This window comes from Brachycentrus maculatus, unplaced genomic scaffold, assembly GCF_059751285.1.
Source record: "Brachycentrus maculatus isolate JH-2025_06_01 unplaced genomic scaffold, ASM5975128v1 h1tg000911l, whole genome shotgun sequence".
Classification (NCBI taxonomy): Eukaryota; Metazoa; Arthropoda; class Insecta; order Trichoptera; family Brachycentridae; genus Brachycentrus; species Brachycentrus maculatus.
Window position 1 is genome coordinate 80,001 of NW_028281636.1, and position 20,395 is coordinate 100,395.

The following is a 20,395-nucleotide window of genomic DNA, read 5'->3' on the forward strand; positions in this document are numbered from 1 at the left end:
TCATCGGTGAACAAAATTTTGCATTGAAAAAGAGGATCAAGCTGAATATTGTTTTTGGCCCATTCACCGAACCTGTGGCGCGCATAATGGTCATTCAGTCTATTCATGGTGAAATGGCAAAATGTACTGACTACAAATCAACTGCCAAATTTACAGTCGGCAAAAACAATGTTACCAGTTTAAAAAACAATGTCAACATCAACTGTAGAATGGCCCAGAGCAGTCGTGTACTTAGCTTTGAGAATAGGTGTCTGCGGATATTTTAGGCGGGTCGTAGTTTGACTTTGTAAGGAATGAAGAGATGAGGCGTAGGACATAATAGCAAATCTCGGTCACAGCCGTCGTCAACAAAAGGCGATTCAGTTGGCTAAGGCCATGTCCTCCGCATGCCTCCCGAGAGCCGCCATCAAGCTTGCCTCTTTTACAAGACATCAGGTTTGCGCCGCCCAGGACGATCACTGCTCACTCGGGAGGACGCAAGGAAGCTGGCGGTCGACAGAAAAGCTCGGAGGCAGTTAGTGGACTTCATATGGGGAGCGGATATGGTTTGAATATCAACTTACGTGTTATGAAGCCCAAAGTCACTTTTCATCTGGACCTTCTCAGCTTCGATGTGCTGGTGGGTTTCATCGATTCCCTCCAAGGTCGGAGAACCGTCTCCGTAGAGAATGACTAATGGAGTGTTTCTACAAATAGATATTGGGTGAGTGAGTGCGCTTCCTCTCCATCCTCCATCCTCCATCCTCCATCCAAAATATAATAAAACAACAACTATTTCATTTTTTCCACTGTTATTTCATTTGACCAGTGACTGCGTTTCGTCGTAACCGATATCATCAGACTGGTAGGAGACTAGACATTTATCTAGTTCATTAGAATTTTTTACTTTCTTACTTCTTATTCTTTCTTTCTTTCTTATTTCTTACTTCATTAGAATTTTTAATGAAGTAAGAAATAAAGTTCAATCCCGATTTTATTTCATTTTTCTGACTAATGAGTTTAATTGAGTGAATTTAAGTAGTGTATCATAATAATATTTACATTTATGTTATGGTAAGAGAGATTTTGTATTATTTTAGTATAGAAATTGATAACTTATGTAAATTCTGGAACTGTCGGTTGACAACTCCTTCTACTGCACATTTGTCAAGTGGAAAAAACTATATAACTGTTGTTTTATTATATGAAATGCAGGACAAAACATTAATCTAATAACTTGGTTAATGTCAATATAACACTACACGTTCACACACTCACACAAGAACAACATGCACCATACGTAGGTGTGAGTGTGTGGATCATGCTATGGTGCCGCCACTCCGCAGTAGCGACTATCCCGATGAAGAGACACCCACCCTGGTTTCGAACCCGGAAGGCTAAAATCTGTCCTATACTAACATACTGACATGTTTACTCATTCCGTTGACGAATCATTTTCTTGCGCAGAGTGTCAATATAAATTGGTTACGGAAACAAGGTTTAGAGTCACATTTTGAACCCATTGCACCACTAATGACGATGAAATAATTTGTTCATACAACACACTATTTAATTTTGACAAATTTTTACAATTTGTATCAAGATTACCCCTAGATAATTAAACATTCGTCCACGCGATGACGCCCTTCTGGGTGCAAGTCGAGTGCACTTACTTCTCTGCACCCCGCACCCGCCAGGCTTTGTTTACGGAATACTGATTTACTGTTAAATGTCTCTTACATTCATTTCTAGTAAACCAAACTTAAGTGATTCATGTAACCAGTTACTATTTTGAATAAATACTTTCGATAATTTTCAAATTTTTAATTGCGTAGTCCGCCTGACGAATATTTAGTTACAAAGTATCTACAAATATAGTTTAGTTATCTAGAGTTAATACTCAATTACACACAAAATAAAAATAGTAAAACATAAAAGCAATTTTTTTTAAGCTAGATCATTATGGCGGCTCATTGCCACCAAAAATTTCTCACTTTCCCATTGAGAATTCACTCCTCTTTTTCTTCAAGGAACACATATTGCATAATCTCGATGGGTATTGTTTGACTGGATTTGGCGGAATTTATTTATTCAATTTTAATTCAATTCAATTTTATTCAACAACAAAAAAAAATCTATATATACATAACAAACAATATTCAAGGCGTATATATTAAAAGTAAGCAAGAAGACTGAAAGGTGTAGAAGAATCCTGCTTGGGAAAACTCCTTCGGACACATGGAACAGATCAATATCCAATGTGACAATGTTTAACATAGCGGTAGCTCTTCCTGCAGGCATAACCATTGGCAGGTTGGTCCTGTATACAGGAATGTGAAACAATCTATGCCGACTCTGTTTTAGGTAACTTATCGGGAACATACAGACCAATGCTCCGGATAATTTCAGGATTATCGATCATACCGCGCAACAATGGATAAAAATGCGTAATCAAATACACATTCCTTCTAGTCTCTTAACGATTGTAGCCAAGCATACCCTGGAGAAACTCGGTTGGGTAGAGCCAAGGATAATAGGCGTACTGTCTCATGTAGAGATACCTCAGAAACTTCGTTTGGACTTTCTCTACCATAAGAGAGTACTTAAGCTCATGTGGTCCCCAAACCATCGAGCCACTCTATATTATTTCATCCTCATTTGATGAAATATTACAAGCGCAACGAGTTTGTTTACGAGTGCGTTCGGTCATTTTGGAGGTATTGGATGTTAAAATATTGTAATAAAAATATGAAATCAATTGTGATTATTACATTTTATAATGAAATCAGTATCCAGAATAAACTTATTTATGAATACAGTTATTGTCATTCGGTTTTAATATTTAAAAAATCACTTCAGAGGCAAACCGGCGAATCGCCGGCTTTGTGAGTCAGTGACAAATTGACCTTGGCTGGCGAATTGCTGGCTTTGTGTGGCAATGGGTAAATTTCGTTAATTGATCGATAATTGGGAAACTACCACAATTTCTTAAAATCTACTGTGATCATTTTTTATGAAAATGATACGGTGTTTGTAAATGATGCAGGTTGGATCCAAACACGTGTCACAATAGATTTTAAGAAACAGTGGTGGTTACCAAATTTTTAATGTACTCTTTTTATATAGCGCAACAATGTCTTCGCTTCTAGTGCTAGAAATTATGTTATCCTACTATTCTGAGACATTATTTCGGTTTTAATTTGTAAAAACCATTTTCTAGTAAAACTTAATTTTTAAAATGAGTTAAATTTTCATTTCAAATCGGATTTTATCATTTATCTCGTGTTTAGAAGGTTAGTTTGTGATAAACTGATATATCTGAAATTATACCTGGGTAATTGTTGTGGTAACGATTCTAATAGTTGTCATGATTTTGACAAATTTGGATCAAATATTTAATTATTCAGATATTCTGCGTATGGACACATCATCTATCTATGATATGATAGATATGATAGAATTTTGCTGGCGTGGGACTTTGATGTGTCAGAATTTTGACAGGTTGGGATTAGAATATTTGACTATTCGGATATGTCAGAATTTTGGCAAGTTGAGATTTGGATAGGATATTTCCATATGTGGATATTCTGTGTCCATAGATATGATAGAATTTTGATGGGGTGGGACTTTGACGAGTCAGAATTTTTACAAATTGTGAATTTAGGACTACGGGTCATTGATACTGATATTTTGGCCTAGGGCTTGATGTCAGTATTCTGCTTCAGGGACATTATAAATTAGGTACACATGGTCGTAAATAATATATGAATAATTATTACTTGTATCCCGCCTTGTTGTATTGAGCCAACAGCCAGTCAATATCTATGGTGTTGTTGATTTGCAGGGATCTTTTGAGTTTTCCAAAACTAGAATCCAGTAAATCTGAAAATGATGTCAAATATTTAATGTTCTCATTTAGGTGAATTCCCAACACAGGATAAAGTATTTATTTAATAAAGTCCTCGTTTAGGTGAATTCCCAAAACACGATTTTAAGGATGTTTTATTTAATTAAGTTCTTATTTAGGTGAATTCCCAAAACATGAGTAAGATTGTATTATTTAATTAAGTTCTCGTTTAGGTGAATTCCCAAAATACGCTTAAGGATGATTTTCAAACACAACAAAATACGGTGGAACCTCTCATAACGAGTAATTCGCATAACACGCAAAAAAAATGTGCAAAATTTGCTCCCTTAACAAGCAACATTTCGCATAACGAGTTACAGAGAAAGGGCAAGTCACTTTTTCACGATATTAACTTGTGAACCGGGACTTCTGCCCAGTCAAAATAAAAAAATGTTTTGCATAATGAGTGTTTCTTAAGAGAAGATTACGAGGAAGATTTCGGAACGAATTATGCTCGTTATGAGAGGTTTCACTGTTTTGTAAACTAATTCATTAAATGTCATCCGTGTGTTAACATTATTATTTCTTTACATATTATGCCAGTTTAAAGTTGGTCTCTAATTATCGAAATAATAATTAGCATAAACGAGTTATATAATTATACAGTTCGGTAGTGTAAAGGCAAAGGGGTATATCTGTCAAATTTTTAATTTTTAAGTTTGTTCCACAAAATGTCTAAAATAGTGTATTCCATAATCTGGCAGAAGGAATCTAGCTGTAGTTGCAATACTTGTTTAGTTTTATTAAGATATGTACATTTTAAAATACATAAAACGAATGAGTTATTTAATTTCACAAGTTTGTTCTTGCTCTCCTGTAAAATTTGGTCTAAGACAGATATATACCCCTTTGCCTTTACAGTACCGAGTTTACGGACGCCTTGAAGTAACTTGTCCGCACCTTAGTTCAATGGTTAGCACATTTGGCTACCGTGCTGGCTAAATACAAATAATTATTTAAGATTATTACCCTGGACTAGAGGAATGTTGACTGTAGCATATGATGAAGCTACCTCGGATGGAAACAACGTTTATCGGTGTTACAAGATGTTCTCAGAGAGGTGAGAAGATGAACAAAGAGCGTGCCAGACGCCCCCGAGCATGTCAACTTCAGACCGAAACATTGATGAAGTGTATCACAGTGTGTTGGCCAATCGTCAAATCACCGTTAGAGAAGTTGCCGAGGACTTAGGTCCTGCGATTGGCTGGTGCCATTCCATTTTTACCAAAGAGTTGGGCATGAGACGGGTCGCCGCAAAATTCATACCAAAATATCTCAATTTTAACCCAAAACAGCTCAGTAGCTGGTGACAAAAAACAACACATTTATAATGCCGCAGCCACCGTATTCCCTAGATCTGGCCCCGTGTGATTTTTTTCTTGTTCCCGAAACTGGAAAGGCCCCCGAGAAAGGACGATGGTGATTGAGGAGATAGAGATGGCATCGAAGCAGGAGCTGAACGAGATCACAAAAGTGCACAAGCTGAACAACTATTTCCTTCTATTATCACAACTACAATAGAAGCAAAGACATGATGAGCAAGACTGAAAGAGCTATGGGGAACGGCGATTAATGATTAATTAAAAACACACCAATACATACATATACATATACAAACCTTGGAATGTGATGGACAAGGATTGAGTGTGCGTGTGCGGAGCAGAGGCGATGGCCGTGTAGAACAAGTAGTAGGGAGCGGCAGCGCGGTGTTTGTCCTCCATTTTCCCAGATGACGGGGAAACAGCAAACATTACTTTTTCGCTATTTTTTTCCTTTTTGAATTTTTTATTCATATTCACAACTTTTCTGTCAGTTTCAGCCACAGCATCGTCCTCGAACGGATACATTTTATTTTCTATCATCAAATTTAGTTGGCATTCCACGGTTTTGGTATCCTTCAGATGAGACGGTATCGACAAGACTTCGGTCTTTTTGTAATCCATTAAAATCTCCTCCACTGGAAGAAGCGCATCAGATTACTAACACTATACCGATACTCGATACTCGAACACTATACAGATCACTGCACCCATCTGTCTCTGCAAACAATCTTTGCCTCTTCCTCATTCTTGCATCTCCATGAGGAGATTATTCCCAGTCTTTGGAGCATTTGGAATACTTGATCATGCCAAGTTTTCTTGCTTTGCTTATAGAAGCGATGATATAGAACCGATGATATTTTTCAAGATTTAAGTATGACGATGAGGATTTTAATGTTTTAGAATCCCATCCTCTGAGTGAGCTTCGGGTTTATTCTATATTAAATTTACTAGGAGCTCTACGTGAAAGACTGCTTTAACTTGTTAACCGGGCGGGACGCATAAATACGTCAAACGTAAACAATATCGGGTACCGGTAGGACATATGAATACGTCCTTGAAATATATGTTGGAACGGGCGGGACGTATATTTTTCCAACAACAAAGGTATTAGTCATCCATACATGTCTCCACATGAATTTAAGACACGGAGTGAATCAGTATTCGCGCCCGTTACAAGTTGCGTAATTGGACAGCGGACCGCCCGGTTAACAGATAAAAGGAGAGACTTTTCTAGAATGACGCTTGCCGGACTATGTAGGTATTGAAACGATTGCAGGATGTTGTTCTTACCACTACGGCAGCGACATACCCACATTCCTTACAATTTTACATTAGCTATTTGTTATCAACTACAGAGTGAACATTGCTCGCTCCTATCTCCCCGAATATTTGTTGATAATTTAGTTGGAAACATTCGTTGTCTGGAATTTTCAAGTAATTAATTCCAAGTTCCCATGAAAAAGGAAAACAGACTAATTCATTAGTTCACAATGAAAATCTTTTGTTTAAAAAATTAATGAAAATTCATGAAGTTCCAAATAAATCTGTTAATTTTTATACTGTTTCGGTCTCTTCATCCACATCACATCCCATCATCATTCATCTATCTCTGATAAGCATACTTTTCCATCACCATCTCTTACTGTATATGCTGTAAAGTCAGGTAATGTTACAGACTTCCCATTTGTATGTTATTATGCCCTGGAGTGGAGTGGAGTGATGTTCAGTATATGATTGAGTTCCGTATGTAATGGACGCCCTGGAGTGGAGTGGAGTGGAGTGATGTTCAGCATATGATTGAGTTCCGTATATAATGGACGCCCTGGAGTGGAGTTAGAGAAATAGAATGATTGCTTACGGTGCGGATGAGAATATTTAGACAGATGGCCGGCGCTCGCCTTCTTGCAGGAAGTGTCGGCAGAACACGAGATGGTTGGTTTCATGCCGGGAGGATGGTAACATTCCTTGAAATGTTCTGGGTTCTTCCGTGTACATTGGCGGCCATACTCACACGGCGGTAAATATATTTTATTAGACGATTTATTTTTATCTAAAAACAAATCAATAATTATTGTGATAATAAAACAAAAATTCTTAATGAAAAATATACACATCATTTTTCGACATCTCAGCATAGATGAAAAAGAATAAGTCTGAGCATTTACGGGGCTTACGATTTTCATAGGCTGGTTTAAGTGATCAATTTACACACGTGTAACATTAAAAAATTCTACCCATGATTGACAACCACACTATTCAAATTCTTGGAAGTTCTAAATATATATGGTTCAATTTCGAAACATATTCTTCCATATTCCTCTTCGTCTATGTTGAGATGTCAAAAATAATATGAAAAATAACTCCAGCAATTAGAGATAATCCATATCTGTGGACAAGTATTTGGTCTCACTCAAAATGTTGTAGGAAAGTAAATAATTAAAAATGAAAATAAATACAAAAATTTAACCACTTGTAAGAGCACTTTTTTTAAGTGTAAAAATGACTAGTTTTGAGAAGTGAATATTTTGTGATAAGCAGATGAAAATGCAATAAATAAGTACTGATCTCTATCAGAGTGGAGGAGGTGGGGATTGGTTTAACGGGGTATAAAAACCAGGAAGTACCGAAACGACACTGGAAGGTTGGTTTAATACCGGGACGGTGGTAATATTGCTTAAAATGTTCCGGATTCCTCCGCATACATAAGCGGCCATACTCACACAGCGGCAAATCTATTTTAGAAAATCGTTTTTTATCTAAAAACAAATAAATAAATTACATCTATCGTGGGTATACTGGAAAAAAATGGTAACTCTAAAATCCCTGTTATTTAAAGCTTTTAGCCTGAATAAAAAACACATTGACATAATTTGCTATGCAGATTACGCTGTTCTAATTGCCAATTCTGAAAATGATCACCAGAGGCAGCTTTATAGATTCCACCTTTTATCTCAAAGATTTAACATGAAAATCTCTATAAACAAAACAAAGAGCATGGTCACTTGGAGACATCTAATACGATGCAAACTTGCAGTCAATAATGAAATCATAGAGCAAGTTATGCAATTCAAGTACATATTTGGGTGTCCAAGTGTCCAGCAGCAATAACCTGTGCAATGAAGTAAGAGAGCGAGCAAACAAGGCCTCTGCTGCAGCTGGATGCTTAAAAACATGTATGGAGAAATAAATACATGCTCACAGAGAGTAAGGTGAGAATCTATAAGACCTGCGTAACACCGATCTTGACATACGGCACAGAAACAAGAACCGACACCGCGAGAACAAAAACCCTTCTTAGGATCAGGTCTGTATAATAACTACTGTATAATAGTTATTATACAGACCTGAATGATGGCAGTTTAACTTCTGAAACATGTAGTCTATAATAAAACTCAAGTGGTAAAAAACGAAGTGTTTTCTTTAATCATTGTCACTTAATATTTCAATAAAATACATTGATATTAATTTTTGACGAAGGTTTTTTATTTTGATTCAAAAGAGAAGTATTTGCATTTTTATTATTAAACAAATATTTCAATTTACTTTTTCTGTGAGTCTAAGCGGCTCATCATTCGAAATAGGTATAAAATTGTGGTAGAGTGGGTTCGAACCGAGAAACTCTGACTCAAGAGTCCGCGACACTAACCATGGGACCACAACCACAACACTTCCTTTTCAGTTTATTTCATACTTATTAGTGTATACTACTAACACTATTGTGTAAATTTTAAGCCAATAAAAGCTGTTTAAATATAAACATCATGCATGTGTTTTATTCTAACCTACCTATAACATTGATGAGTAGTCTTTTAGAAGCATGAAGATATCCTACAGCCATATGGTAATAATATAAAATAGGGCCATGTCGGCCAAGTTTCATAGTAGTTTAATACAGGCGGACAGGTAGGACACTCTAAAGCTAGGTATGCCGTGTCACCGAGGTATTCCAATTGGGCCGTGTCAGGCACCGGTGGCTGACACGGCCCAATAAGAATACCTCGGTGTCAGTCACGGCCATCAACATGTTTAATTTATTTGTTCTTATCATACATACTTTTACGTTTCATTCATTGTATGTAAATATGAAGAGAACCGCATTTTACAATCTGCCATTACAAACTTATCTCCGTATAAGGTATTTTGTATTTCTTCTTCTCCTGACCTTCATTCGCACCTAATGGTGCAAACCAAGGACAGGATGCATAGGGCACTGCAGCAGATCAATATAGGTTGGATCTCTTAAAGCAGTGCCTATGCATCATTATGACATGCCACCGGATGGGCCGAGTGTCCCATTCGGTCGAGTTACATACTTGGGAATTGTGGAATTTAAACCTTTTAGGATGGGAATTTTCTTTTTGAAACTCTGTCGATAATTCAGTCCACTTCTGCCCGGGGTCTGCTTGTGACTGGTGCTCGGGCTTCCATGTTGCACATCCAACAAGGCTTTCAGTTGTTTCTCTATGATGTCCGGATTGGACGAATCCGGCGGAATCGGGAATGATCCCCTTCCTGAATACCTCGCAAGTATCTTTTCCACTAAAAAAGAAATCTTTAATTTGAATACTGTCACTGAATTTTACATAAATGAACGGCAGGGGGAAAAAAGCTGTGTTTAAAAGGGTTCGAGTGTTTTATGCTGTCTGCGCTTTGTGCCTCTGATCTCGCTAAGGTTTTACTTTCTGACTCAGAAAAATCTTGTTTTTTTAGGTTAGCTACTGTCAAAATTATACTGCTATGTACTGATGTGAAAATTAATAGTGGAATACATTTGTAATAGAAGGGAGAGGAGGTTACTATTTTCCGATGATACCTATATACATAGGTATATATATACCTTGTGATACAATTACTATAATGTCAAACTTACGATGAGGATGTGAATATTCTTCCAAATGTTGGACAGTGGTCCGGTAACATCTTGTATTGTACATGCAAATATTTTTTTCTGAACTTTGGCTGTTATTGAATTCTGAAATCACAAATATTAAAATATGAAAAACAATAGAGAATTTGGGATTCAACATGATATAAATCTGAAAAGGCAACCCCTCGGATCGAGTAAAACCTTATTCTACCATATCTTGATTCCTGTTTTAAAATTAATGATAAATTTTTCCTTATTATACAAAATAAATACCCTCTGCTTAATAAATGTGGAATAATTTTGCAAAACATACTTTTATCTCCAAATCCGTGTATAATTTCAAGGGGTCTCCAAATAACGCCCACACACAACACCATAAGTGCATCCACATCTACATTCATAAACGTTGGTTTTTAGAATCAATTTGAAGTAATTGCGATGCAGTAATAACATGTTACACAGTCCGTAAAATGATCGCTCAAACCAGCCACAGATAAGGTCGTAAGCTTTGTAAATACCCAGACTTTGTCTTTGAGATATCGATTGAATCTATCATCAATTTTATAAGGTTATTGGATTGAATTCTACTTTTATTTGCTATGATAATTTGTTTCGTCTTATTAAGACATTACAAAACACTTTTCAGTGTTTGATAATGTTTTAATAAAATCCTATACCCAAAAATTTAAAATGGAATTCTACCAACTGTCTGCAGTTACAATAAATACTTTATCATAAAGACTGTTTGAATGGTTTTATAACTTAATAACACCTTTGGAGGCATCCATTCACATTGTCAAATAGCTTCTTCAAGACTGATCACCTCGGGTCTAAGACTCAAGGTGATCAGTCTCCCGTTCCTCGGGTCTAGGACCATATTCAATAGGATACAAGTGCAGGAGACGGAGGCAATGGTCTGTGTTGTGCCCAACCTGTTACGGGCACACGATAGCGCTAGAATGGCAGGAGTGAAAGAGTAGACGCGGGAAGGTGAAAGAGAAGACTGCGCTCACGAGACTCGGAGTCCTTGCTGGGCCGGAGCTGTTGGATGAGCCCCGCCAGGCCGGGGCGCGGTTGGCTGGGCCACGGCTTGCCTGTCGGCGGAGGAGGCTCCTCGTCAGAGGACTGTTGGCTCTCGGAGTCTGATGGAGAGCTATCTCGCTGAGCTCTTTGCGGCCTGGAAGACGTTACTCGTGACTGGGAAAACATTTTCCTTAATATTTCCAATTGTTCTTCGATATTCTCATTATCTCGTTTCAAGTCCCGGGGAATGTTGTAGGAGCCATCTTTACTCCGCAATAAGATCTTTTCCACTGAAAACAAAAACCGCCACACCGCGACATTGTACTTTATCCGTTTAACATGTTCACTGCATTATATGCAATTTCAAGACTTGCCGAAAAAATAGACATTTTCAAAATGCTTAAACTATACAAAAATTATGAAATTAATTTTTTAAATATTAATACACACTCTCTTTGTGTGTAGCATTGTCTCAAACCAAGTTCAAACATAATCTCCCCATAAGTTATTCATTCATACTTGAACATGTATTTTGTATTTTATTACTAATGAATCTTATGACACGCTGACATAAAATCTTCTAGGCCTTATCCACATCTGATGGTGCATAGGGCACTGCATCATATAGAAGCAGTGTTATCTCGGGTAATAACTTTGGGTAATATAGAACAAATATTAGAGTGAAAAATCACTTTTTTCAATATTTATTTGACCCCCCCCTGGGAATCGAACCCGGAAGAGGTCCCGGAGAGAACGGTAGCCGAGCGTGCTGAGTTTGCAAAGGAAGGATATGAATGTAGAATAAATACAGTTGGAATGCGTTCATCAGATGAGCGTGCGGAAAAATGATGTATGATAGATGTTCGAATGGTAAAATTACAAAGGAATGCAAGGCTGATATGAGGATTATCAATAAAATTAAGAAAGGTGTGTTGAGATGGTTTGGACATGTGGAATGAATGAGTGAGGCTTTCCTCACTCATTCATTCCACATGTCCAAACCACATTCTTTAATGGTAAGACAAATTTATTAGGTGAATGTGGTTGGTAATAGAGAAGCAGAGGAAGATGGAGGAAAACTTAGCATGATGAAGTAATTTAAGTACTTGGGTGTGGTCAGGAATAATCAGCGTGCATGTATGAGAAGATGTATGAATGTGGAAGAGGCGAAGATGGTGTGGCGGGGTGTCATGAAGTGGAGGAGTCTAGTATATATTATTTGCTAATAAAATACGCTTACAATGCGGATGTTTCAGCTCTTTGAAATGCTTGGAGCTCAGGCTGTAGCAGTTCTCGCCGTATGAACAAACTGTAACCAAATATTAAGTAAACCATTATATCTGAACAACTTATGCAGTACCACACATCACCATCTCAGGGTAGGCAGAGAGAATAGAACGCCACACCACTCTATATTTGCAAACATTCTTCATTCACGTGCATGCATCTCCTCCGACCGCCGATTATTCTGACTCCTGACTAGGCCGCTTTCAAGTTTTCCCGGTCCTCCTCTGCTTCTTTTTCCGACTACATTCGCCTCGTAAATTTGTTTTACCGTTCTTTCCTCACTCATTCGTTCCAAATGTTTAAACCATGCCAACACACCCATCTTAATTTTATAGAAAATGCTTATCTCAGCCTTGCATTCCTTCCTTATTTCATTAATCAATTAGAACATCTATCAAAAATCGTTTTGCCGCACATTCGTCTAAGAGATTGCATTTTGTCTGCATTCAGTCTACTTTCGTCCTTCTTTTACCAACTCCATGCTTCAATTCCCTGTGCTTTCAAAGTCTTGCCTGGAACAAGCTCTGTTCATACCTTTTTTTAAAAACCTAACATCTAATTTTGGACATTTGAAATAAACAAGATGCGGATGTGCCATTCGGGTAAAGAAAATGTTGTAAAAGCATATGTATTTAAAGTAAACAAGTAACCCATTATAAACTGACAGTTGTGTGAAATTGTGTGGCTGAGAGTAGCAACCCTGGTAGAGAGTAGGGGCTTCTCATCTTTACATAGTGGAATATATGTGGCGTGTATTGTTGGGATAGAGAAACCTACTGTTATTTGCCATTTGGGACATTTGCCCTTTGCCTCTCTCTCCTCTGCAACTCCTTCGGGATGATGTATCGGAGTTCGAATCAGTTGCTGCTTTTGCCTTAGATGGCTTGTGTCGACGTCCTGACAAATTTTTCATAGATTGAACGGATTCATCGTCCGATTCGCTCGATAAACCTAAAATTCCATATTTTCATGTGGATTATTTTTACAATAAAAAAGCAGCCTCATCAGATTCCAATGTTTCTCCATTATTTTCAAAATATGAGTTCAATTTCAATTTCTATTTTAATTAGTTTATTTATAATTAACATACACATTACAAACATTAAATTTAAAGCGTATACATTAACAAAAATCGAAAATAAGCACGAATAATATTGCTAAAGGTGCAGAAGAATCCCGCTTTGGAAAACTCCTTCAGACACATAGAACAGATCAGTATCCAATATGATATTGTTCAACATAGCGGTAGCTTTTCCTACAGGTATAATCATTGGCAGGTTGGTCCTGTGTATACGAATGTGAAACAATCTATGCCGACGCTGTCTTAGGTAACTATCGGGAACATACAGACCAATGCTCCGAATAATTTCAGGATTATCGATCATCCCTCGCAACAAATTAAGAAATTTCAGAGGTGCATTTTTACCATATTGTGGAAATAAATTTAACATATTATGTTTAATGCGAAATGTGAGCCTACTTAACTGAGCACAGGTAATCAAAATTTGGAGCAATTGTGTTATTTTCGCAAAGCTAGACTTTTTTCGGCAGCACATCAACTAATCACCGGTACACCAGTGTACCACGACACACATGCGGCGGAATAATGCACTAGAGGATCAATAGGATTAATGCTGGCGACAATAAAACATCGCAAATCATGACAACAAAAATAAAAACAAAGCAAACAAGATATATTACATGTATAAGTCAAAAGTTACCTCGATTAGATCTTCGAGATGTGTTGGCATCCATCTTGTATTTGGGACTACTTTCCACCGATGACGAAGAACATTCAGAGGTTGATTCCGAATACTGTCTTGATCTGTTAGTTTTCTGTTTTTGACTGTGTCTTTTGCCCTTAGTTTTTAGGTTTTTTTTTATACCTTTCAGTATTGTGAGTTGTTTCTTTTGAACGGGGTCAAAATCTCGGATTTCCTCTTCAAAATCGTCCGAATCGCACAATTCTTTGAAGAATTCTTCTACTAAAATAATATAATATATACAAACAAATAATTACATTAGAACAAGACATGAGCTATCAAATTAAATAACAACTGTTTTTAAACAATTTGATTAAATTATTAGATTGAATCACTTGGAGTTAATCATGCCAATCAGTTTGTAAATATGGTTGCGTGTTGCGTATTTCTAGCTCCTAACATATTTGATAATTCCACTTAAATAAAATAAACTGGAAAGAAATATAAACCGAGAAAAAGTAACAAATACCATCCCAATCGGGCGACGGAAACAGAGTCAGGCACATCTCTAACTAGAACCTCCAACAAACACTGGAGCGTTCTTCATCTCTTGTATGTTTATGCGGTTGACACCTTATTTCATATCATTTTATGATATCTCAACATAGATGAAGAAGAATATGGAAGATGAAGAAGAGTATGGTCATGCCCGGACTTCCATTTTTTTTTCATCTATTTTGAGAATCTAAAAAAAAACTCCTAAGCAGAGATAACCCAGATTTGTGAACAAGTGTTAGGACACACTCGAAATTTTTTGAATAAATTATTTGTTGATCCAGCACCGCAGTACTAGTTAGAGCGTTCAGACACGTCCCACGGGGTCGACTCCCAGAGTGGGTAAAAAACATATCATTGATTTTCCACTAATATATTAATTTAATATGCTGAATTAACCACTTCCTTTTATAAAATTAACAATCAGCCAAACATCGCATCAATCTGATGTAGTGTCCTATGCAGTGTTGGATAAATAGATCATGGGATATGGCTCGGAATATTTTGTTTTGGTAAATTTATATTTCTGAAAATAATAAAATGTATTTCTTCTTCTTTTTCCCAATAGTGAATCGCATTTCGTCGTTGATTACACAAATGCAAGGTGACCAGTCCTGCGCTTCAGGTGCCAGTCCAGGATGATAATAAATAAATTTTAGTGTAAAAAAATCACTTATATTTAATTTAACCCTGTGGGAATCGAAGCTGGGACCCCTAGAGCGGTAGCCAAATGCTCTAGCCATTGCGCTAGTTAAAATATACTTCTTCTAACCCTTATCCGCACCCAATGGTGCATAGGGCACTGCATTATCTTGATTGTTACTTATATGAAGGCAAGGTGATCACTCCTGCGCTTCAGGGACCAGGATAATAAGGGACCCCCCCCTGGGAATTGAACCCGGGACCTCCAGCACGGTAGCTCAACACGCTAACCAATGGTGCAATCACCACGGAGGCGGAAATATATTTCAGTCAGACATAATGTTAAAGTTAGTAGTTGAAGCATTAAGTCGCGTTTGGTGATGTTGGAGGTGCTTCTGCGGTTCTTTATGTAAGGTACTGCATTGTGTTGTCTTTCTGTGTGGTAGTTAGGACTTTGTGAGTTCCATCGTTAGAACTAAACTTGTGAAAGGGATCCGTAGTGGAATGTAACTGTCTACCTAGATTTTGTTTTTAATTTTGGGGGACCAGAAAGGGTTAAGATTGACAGTGACAGGGACATTGGAAGCTTTTAAATGTAAATTCACAGTAAAATTGGGATGCAATTTTGTTTCACGTTTTCAAATATTTTTTGCAACTTAGTTCATAAAATAAGATCGCTTCGCACGAGAGGTCTGTCAGGAAGCTTCGATGCTTCTGATGGCTCTGGAGCCGGGAATGTGGTCGGTTTCCCAACCTTTCCACGCCGCCTTGCGCACCCTCCGTACAGCGAACCATCGAGCTAACGCCGCATATATGATGGATATCTTACAGTGTTGGTGACTGAATTGCTCCAAGTGGTCCTGGTTCAACCTATAGCAGAGTGAACCGTATTCGCAGGCCGGCTTATTTTTTGAACTCATCGCGTTCATTTATTCACCTGAAATACAGCAAAAATGTACACAAAGTTGTCTACAAATGGCTTTTACAGAGTGATTTAACGGTGCGTAGGACACTGTATCAGATTGGTGCAATGTTAATTTGATCGTTTATTAATTATACGAAGGCAAGATGGTCAGTCCTCGCATCAGGTATCAGTCCAGATAAATATATATTAGAGTGGAAAAACACACTTTTTTATTTTGACCCCCTTAAGAATGGAACGTCCAGTATGGTAGCTAAATGTGCTAACCACTACACTATGGAGACAACTTTTAGTATAAGGGAACATTAAAACTTTAGTAATGACATATTACACTTATAATTAAACTTAAATTGGTATGCGAATTTGTGGCTTTGTTTTACAAAGTATAATGATACTTGTTATCATATTCTATAAATGCCAATACTCGGAATCCATCGATAAGGAGTTATTTGACTTATCATTTATTATCAGTACATTTTATCAATCGTTGTTTCTAGAAACTTTCTCTTACGCATCCGTTTTATTGTATCAGCCAATTAAAAGTACGAACCAAAGAGACTAATTTCCAAATTGAGATTGCGGACAAAAACTTCACATCCATACATCTAGTCATACATGCCCTCCGATTACGCAGACTTTTGACACCACAAGATTTTGGGTTCTTTTTTCGGCTGTCCTCGTTCTGTTCTCCGGCTCACATTCGCCATACATACTCAACATATCTATGTAATTTATTCGTAATTTTTAACGCTCTCCTCATTTTCCTATCAACTATTCCTCCTCCATTTTAATTTCCATATAGCGGTCAAATCTTACGCTCCTTCGCTTATGTCGTCTCTATTCCATCCAACATTCCCTCTTGGACACAGATAGAAATTGGGATATAGATCATGCATCAAAAGATCTACAAATTTCATAAATCAATTAGATTTCAGCAGATCCATTCAATATTATATTAAATTAAGAACTCCCTCCCACAACACAAGCGACTTCTTCTTCTTCTTCTCTTGTCATCTCATCTCCACTGCTGGATGTGGGCCTCTTCCATTCCTCTTCTATTTGTTCACGCTTCTCCTTCTCGGGCCGCTCACACAGGAATTGTGTGATCGGCCCATCTTCAGTTCCCTACCTAGCCACATGCCAATGGGCAGGTCATGCCCCAATGGGCAGGTCATGTGGCGATCCACTATGCAACGCGATCCATTATATCGACAATTTTAGTTCGGCATCTGATTTTTATCTCTCGGACTTGCCCGACATTTGCCATTTTTATACAAACTATAAGTAAACGCAATAAATAAGTAAAGTCAACATAGAAGAAGAAGAATACGGAAGTTTGGGTATTTAGGCTGGTTTAAGTGATCACTTTACACGTGTAAATTCACCAATTCTACCTATGATTGACAACCACACTACTCAAATTCATGAAACTCCTAATTATATTGATTAATTTCAAACAAACTAATTGAATTCACAAGAATTTCACTGGAAACATCTATGATGAGATGAGAGAAGCTTTTTATTAAGCAGAAACTCTTTCATTTGTACGTGCGGTCAGAATCCTGGATTATATTCACATACTCGAGAAACGCTAGAATATATACATTTCATTTTTATATTTAGCTAATAATTTGACCAGTTAATTTATTTACAACATTTTGAGTGTTTCCGAATCTGAATTATCTCCAATTAGGAAATTAAATTAAAATGTGATAAGTAATGTTGGGTTAGCTATTGAATGACTCCTTGATGAGAACCTAATTCTGATTTAAAATAAGATCACTGGGTGCAATTCTGCAATATAAATCCGATACATACCTGCACTCATTCATCAGTGTCAATACTTTCACAACACTACATTTGCGGTGTGACATTGTACATATAACGTTACTTGCGTACAGGTCAAATATCTTTGTAGCGAATACGGATTAACGAAATTTCCAGCATAACGAATCTGCAATTCGTCCCCGGAAAACTTCCATATAAAATGTACTCAACCAAAATTCAATGTAGCAAAGCCGATCATAAGATAACGGTTTTTTTTAACTTTAAAATGATGTTACAATTCGTTTTAAAACATTAAGAAGTCCAAAAGAAAATTCCCGATTTTTTTTTTCAAAAATTAAAATCTGTTTGAACTTGCTTTTTAATTGACTTTTCTTTCATTGCTAATAAATTTATTTTTTCCAATAAAGTCTCACAGTTTGAAAATCATGGTTTTATTTCTGTTGTGTCCTGAAGTATGTAGGTACCTATATTGTATTGATCGGGTGTAGTGTAATAATCTTTTTTTATTTTCTAATAAGAGTAGGTATAATATAGCGATAAAATAAATTTAAAATGTGTCATATCCTATACATCCAGTGTAACGAATTTGTATTACGGTGAAATTTTTTTGTTTGGTAATGTAAAGTTCGTAATACCGAGATTTGACCTGTATTATGTATTTCTGGCTAGTATATATCCAATGTCAAAAACTGAAAAGGAATAAAAACTAAGAAACAGCAGCGGGTACCATCCCAAAAAAGACATACACCCCATCAGGCAAGTACATAGATAAGGAGCTATGTCAATTTTTGCTGTTGTATTTTGCAAATCGTGGCATAGCCAATCGAAATTGTTTCATCATGTACATAAATAAAAATAACAAATTAGAACATTTTTTTTACAAAATCCATTTAACAATTACATTGTCAGAATGATGCGATCTATTTCAGATCTGTCCACATTCATTATCCACTTGTGCAAGTCCTCGCCAAAAGTTACATTTCCAAAATTGCACAAAAAAATCCTCGAAATGCAAATCTGTTCCGTTCGCTGTATTCTATCGAAATCTTAATTAAAGTTGCGACAAAACGGGACCAATCTCGTGTTGAACCAATTTGAAATTAGAATTAAGATTAAATCTAGAATTCCTGATAACTTATAATGGAAACGTAACGTTTTGTTCATGTTAAAACGTAACACATAAGTTCATTCTGCATTCAGAGAAGATAATTATATCGAGATGTTGGTTATCCAAGTACTTCTACTTATACTTGTTATGTTTAATGCAAGGTGGTGTGGCGTTCTATTCTCTCTGCCTACCCTAATTTCACTTATTTTGGTGATGCGAGAAGGAGCTACCCGGAACCAAATTGTCTTCTAGAAGACACAAGAAGAATCTTGATGTAGGCCTTATGGCTTTTTTTTAAGAAAGATTAGACTCTTGCGATTAGATCTTTTTGGTGGTCTACCACAGGGTTGGCCGTACAGTGCGATGTGGGGGAGTCTGGACGGTTCCATTCTCCCCACATACTATTGTCTCCTTCGTTGCCTTCCCCATCTAACGACATTTTCCATCTCGCATATTTCCCTTATCCTGGCGTTTTTTATTCTATCTCGAAGACTCTTTCCTGATATGCTTCTTAGAGGCTTCATTTCTGACACTCTTAAGTGCGTTTTTTATGCAGACGGTGCCCGCTCAATTTGTGACGCGACGTGACTTCTCCCACCGGATGCACAGAACGAAAGCGTACAAAAGTGAAAACATTTACCTGCAATTATCCGGAATCCACTCACATGTAACACACAGCAGTAAAGATGAAAAATAACCACGTCAATTTGAAGAAATCCACGACAGATTAAGAATTTGCACTGATTAGATAAAAGGATGAGATAAACACCAATTTCAAGAAATAAAACAGTTCGGAGAATGATTGTTTATTATCTTATCTTTCACCGAAACTTCAAATCATCAAATGTATAAAAAAAATAAAACCAAGTATTGAAGGAGCTGTGCTGTTGAGCAGCTAACATCTTAAAACCTGCTAAAATGCAAAATCAAGCATGGGAGGCCACTCATCCTAACATTTGTTTCATGTTTCATCCAAAATGGTTTTTAGCACTCTCACATGTACATTTAACGTCCAAGTGAGAGTACTCAAATTTTAAATTTAATATTATCAGCAGTAGTTGGCTCCGTCTCCTTTTATCTCACTAACTTTTCTATCCGATAGAGAAGGACAGGAAGGTAAGCTTATCAAATAATTGTGGGACTCAATTCCAAACTCGGCTATAATACTTTTTTTTAACAATGTCCACAGATTATAAAAAATAATTATACATATATGGGGTGACATAAAAAAACAGGAGCTTTTTAACAATCTAATAATACCAAGAGCGATGGAAGAAAAACATTTTATTCAT

At 36.9% G+C, this 20,395-nt stretch overlaps 1 protein-coding gene across 4 annotated transcripts in view; it reads right to left on the bottom strand.

The window, feature by feature from the left end:
• The window catches only part of LOC148299878 (tyrosyl-DNA phosphodiesterase 1-like), a 26,537-nt gene extending 6,266 nt beyond the window's left edge, over window positions 1–20,271 (bottom strand). The window contains exons 1-13 of one of the 4 annotated variants that reach the window (XM_088275544.1): window positions 19,744–20,271; window positions 16,115–16,222; window positions 14,107–14,370; window positions 13,163–13,336; window positions 12,339–12,407; window positions 11,089–11,388; window positions 10,079–10,180; window positions 9,544–9,747; window positions 7,833–7,964; window positions 7,067–7,258; window positions 5,505–5,843; window positions 3,759–3,861; window positions 564–686 (exon numbers count right to left, since the gene is read on the bottom strand). In XM_088275544.1, the coding sequence (XP_088131670.1) occupies window positions 564–686; window positions 3,759–3,861; window positions 5,505–5,843; window positions 7,067–7,258; window positions 7,833–7,964; window positions 9,544–9,747; window positions 10,079–10,180; window positions 11,089–11,388; window positions 12,339–12,407; window positions 13,163–13,336; window positions 14,107–14,370; window positions 16,115–16,214 (2,102 nt within the window). In that variant the 5' untranslated portion in view covers window positions 16,215–16,222; window positions 19,744–20,271. The remainder of the gene's footprint in view (window positions 1–563; window positions 687–3,758; window positions 3,862–5,504; window positions 5,844–7,066; window positions 7,259–7,832; window positions 7,965–9,543; window positions 9,748–10,078; window positions 10,181–11,088; window positions 11,389–12,338; window positions 12,408–13,162; window positions 13,337–14,106; window positions 14,371–16,114; window positions 16,223–19,743) is intronic. The other 3 variants (XM_088275546.1, XM_088275545.1, XM_088275547.1) reach the window with 3 other exon arrangements.
• Window positions 20,272–20,395: the final 124 nt, after the last annotated feature.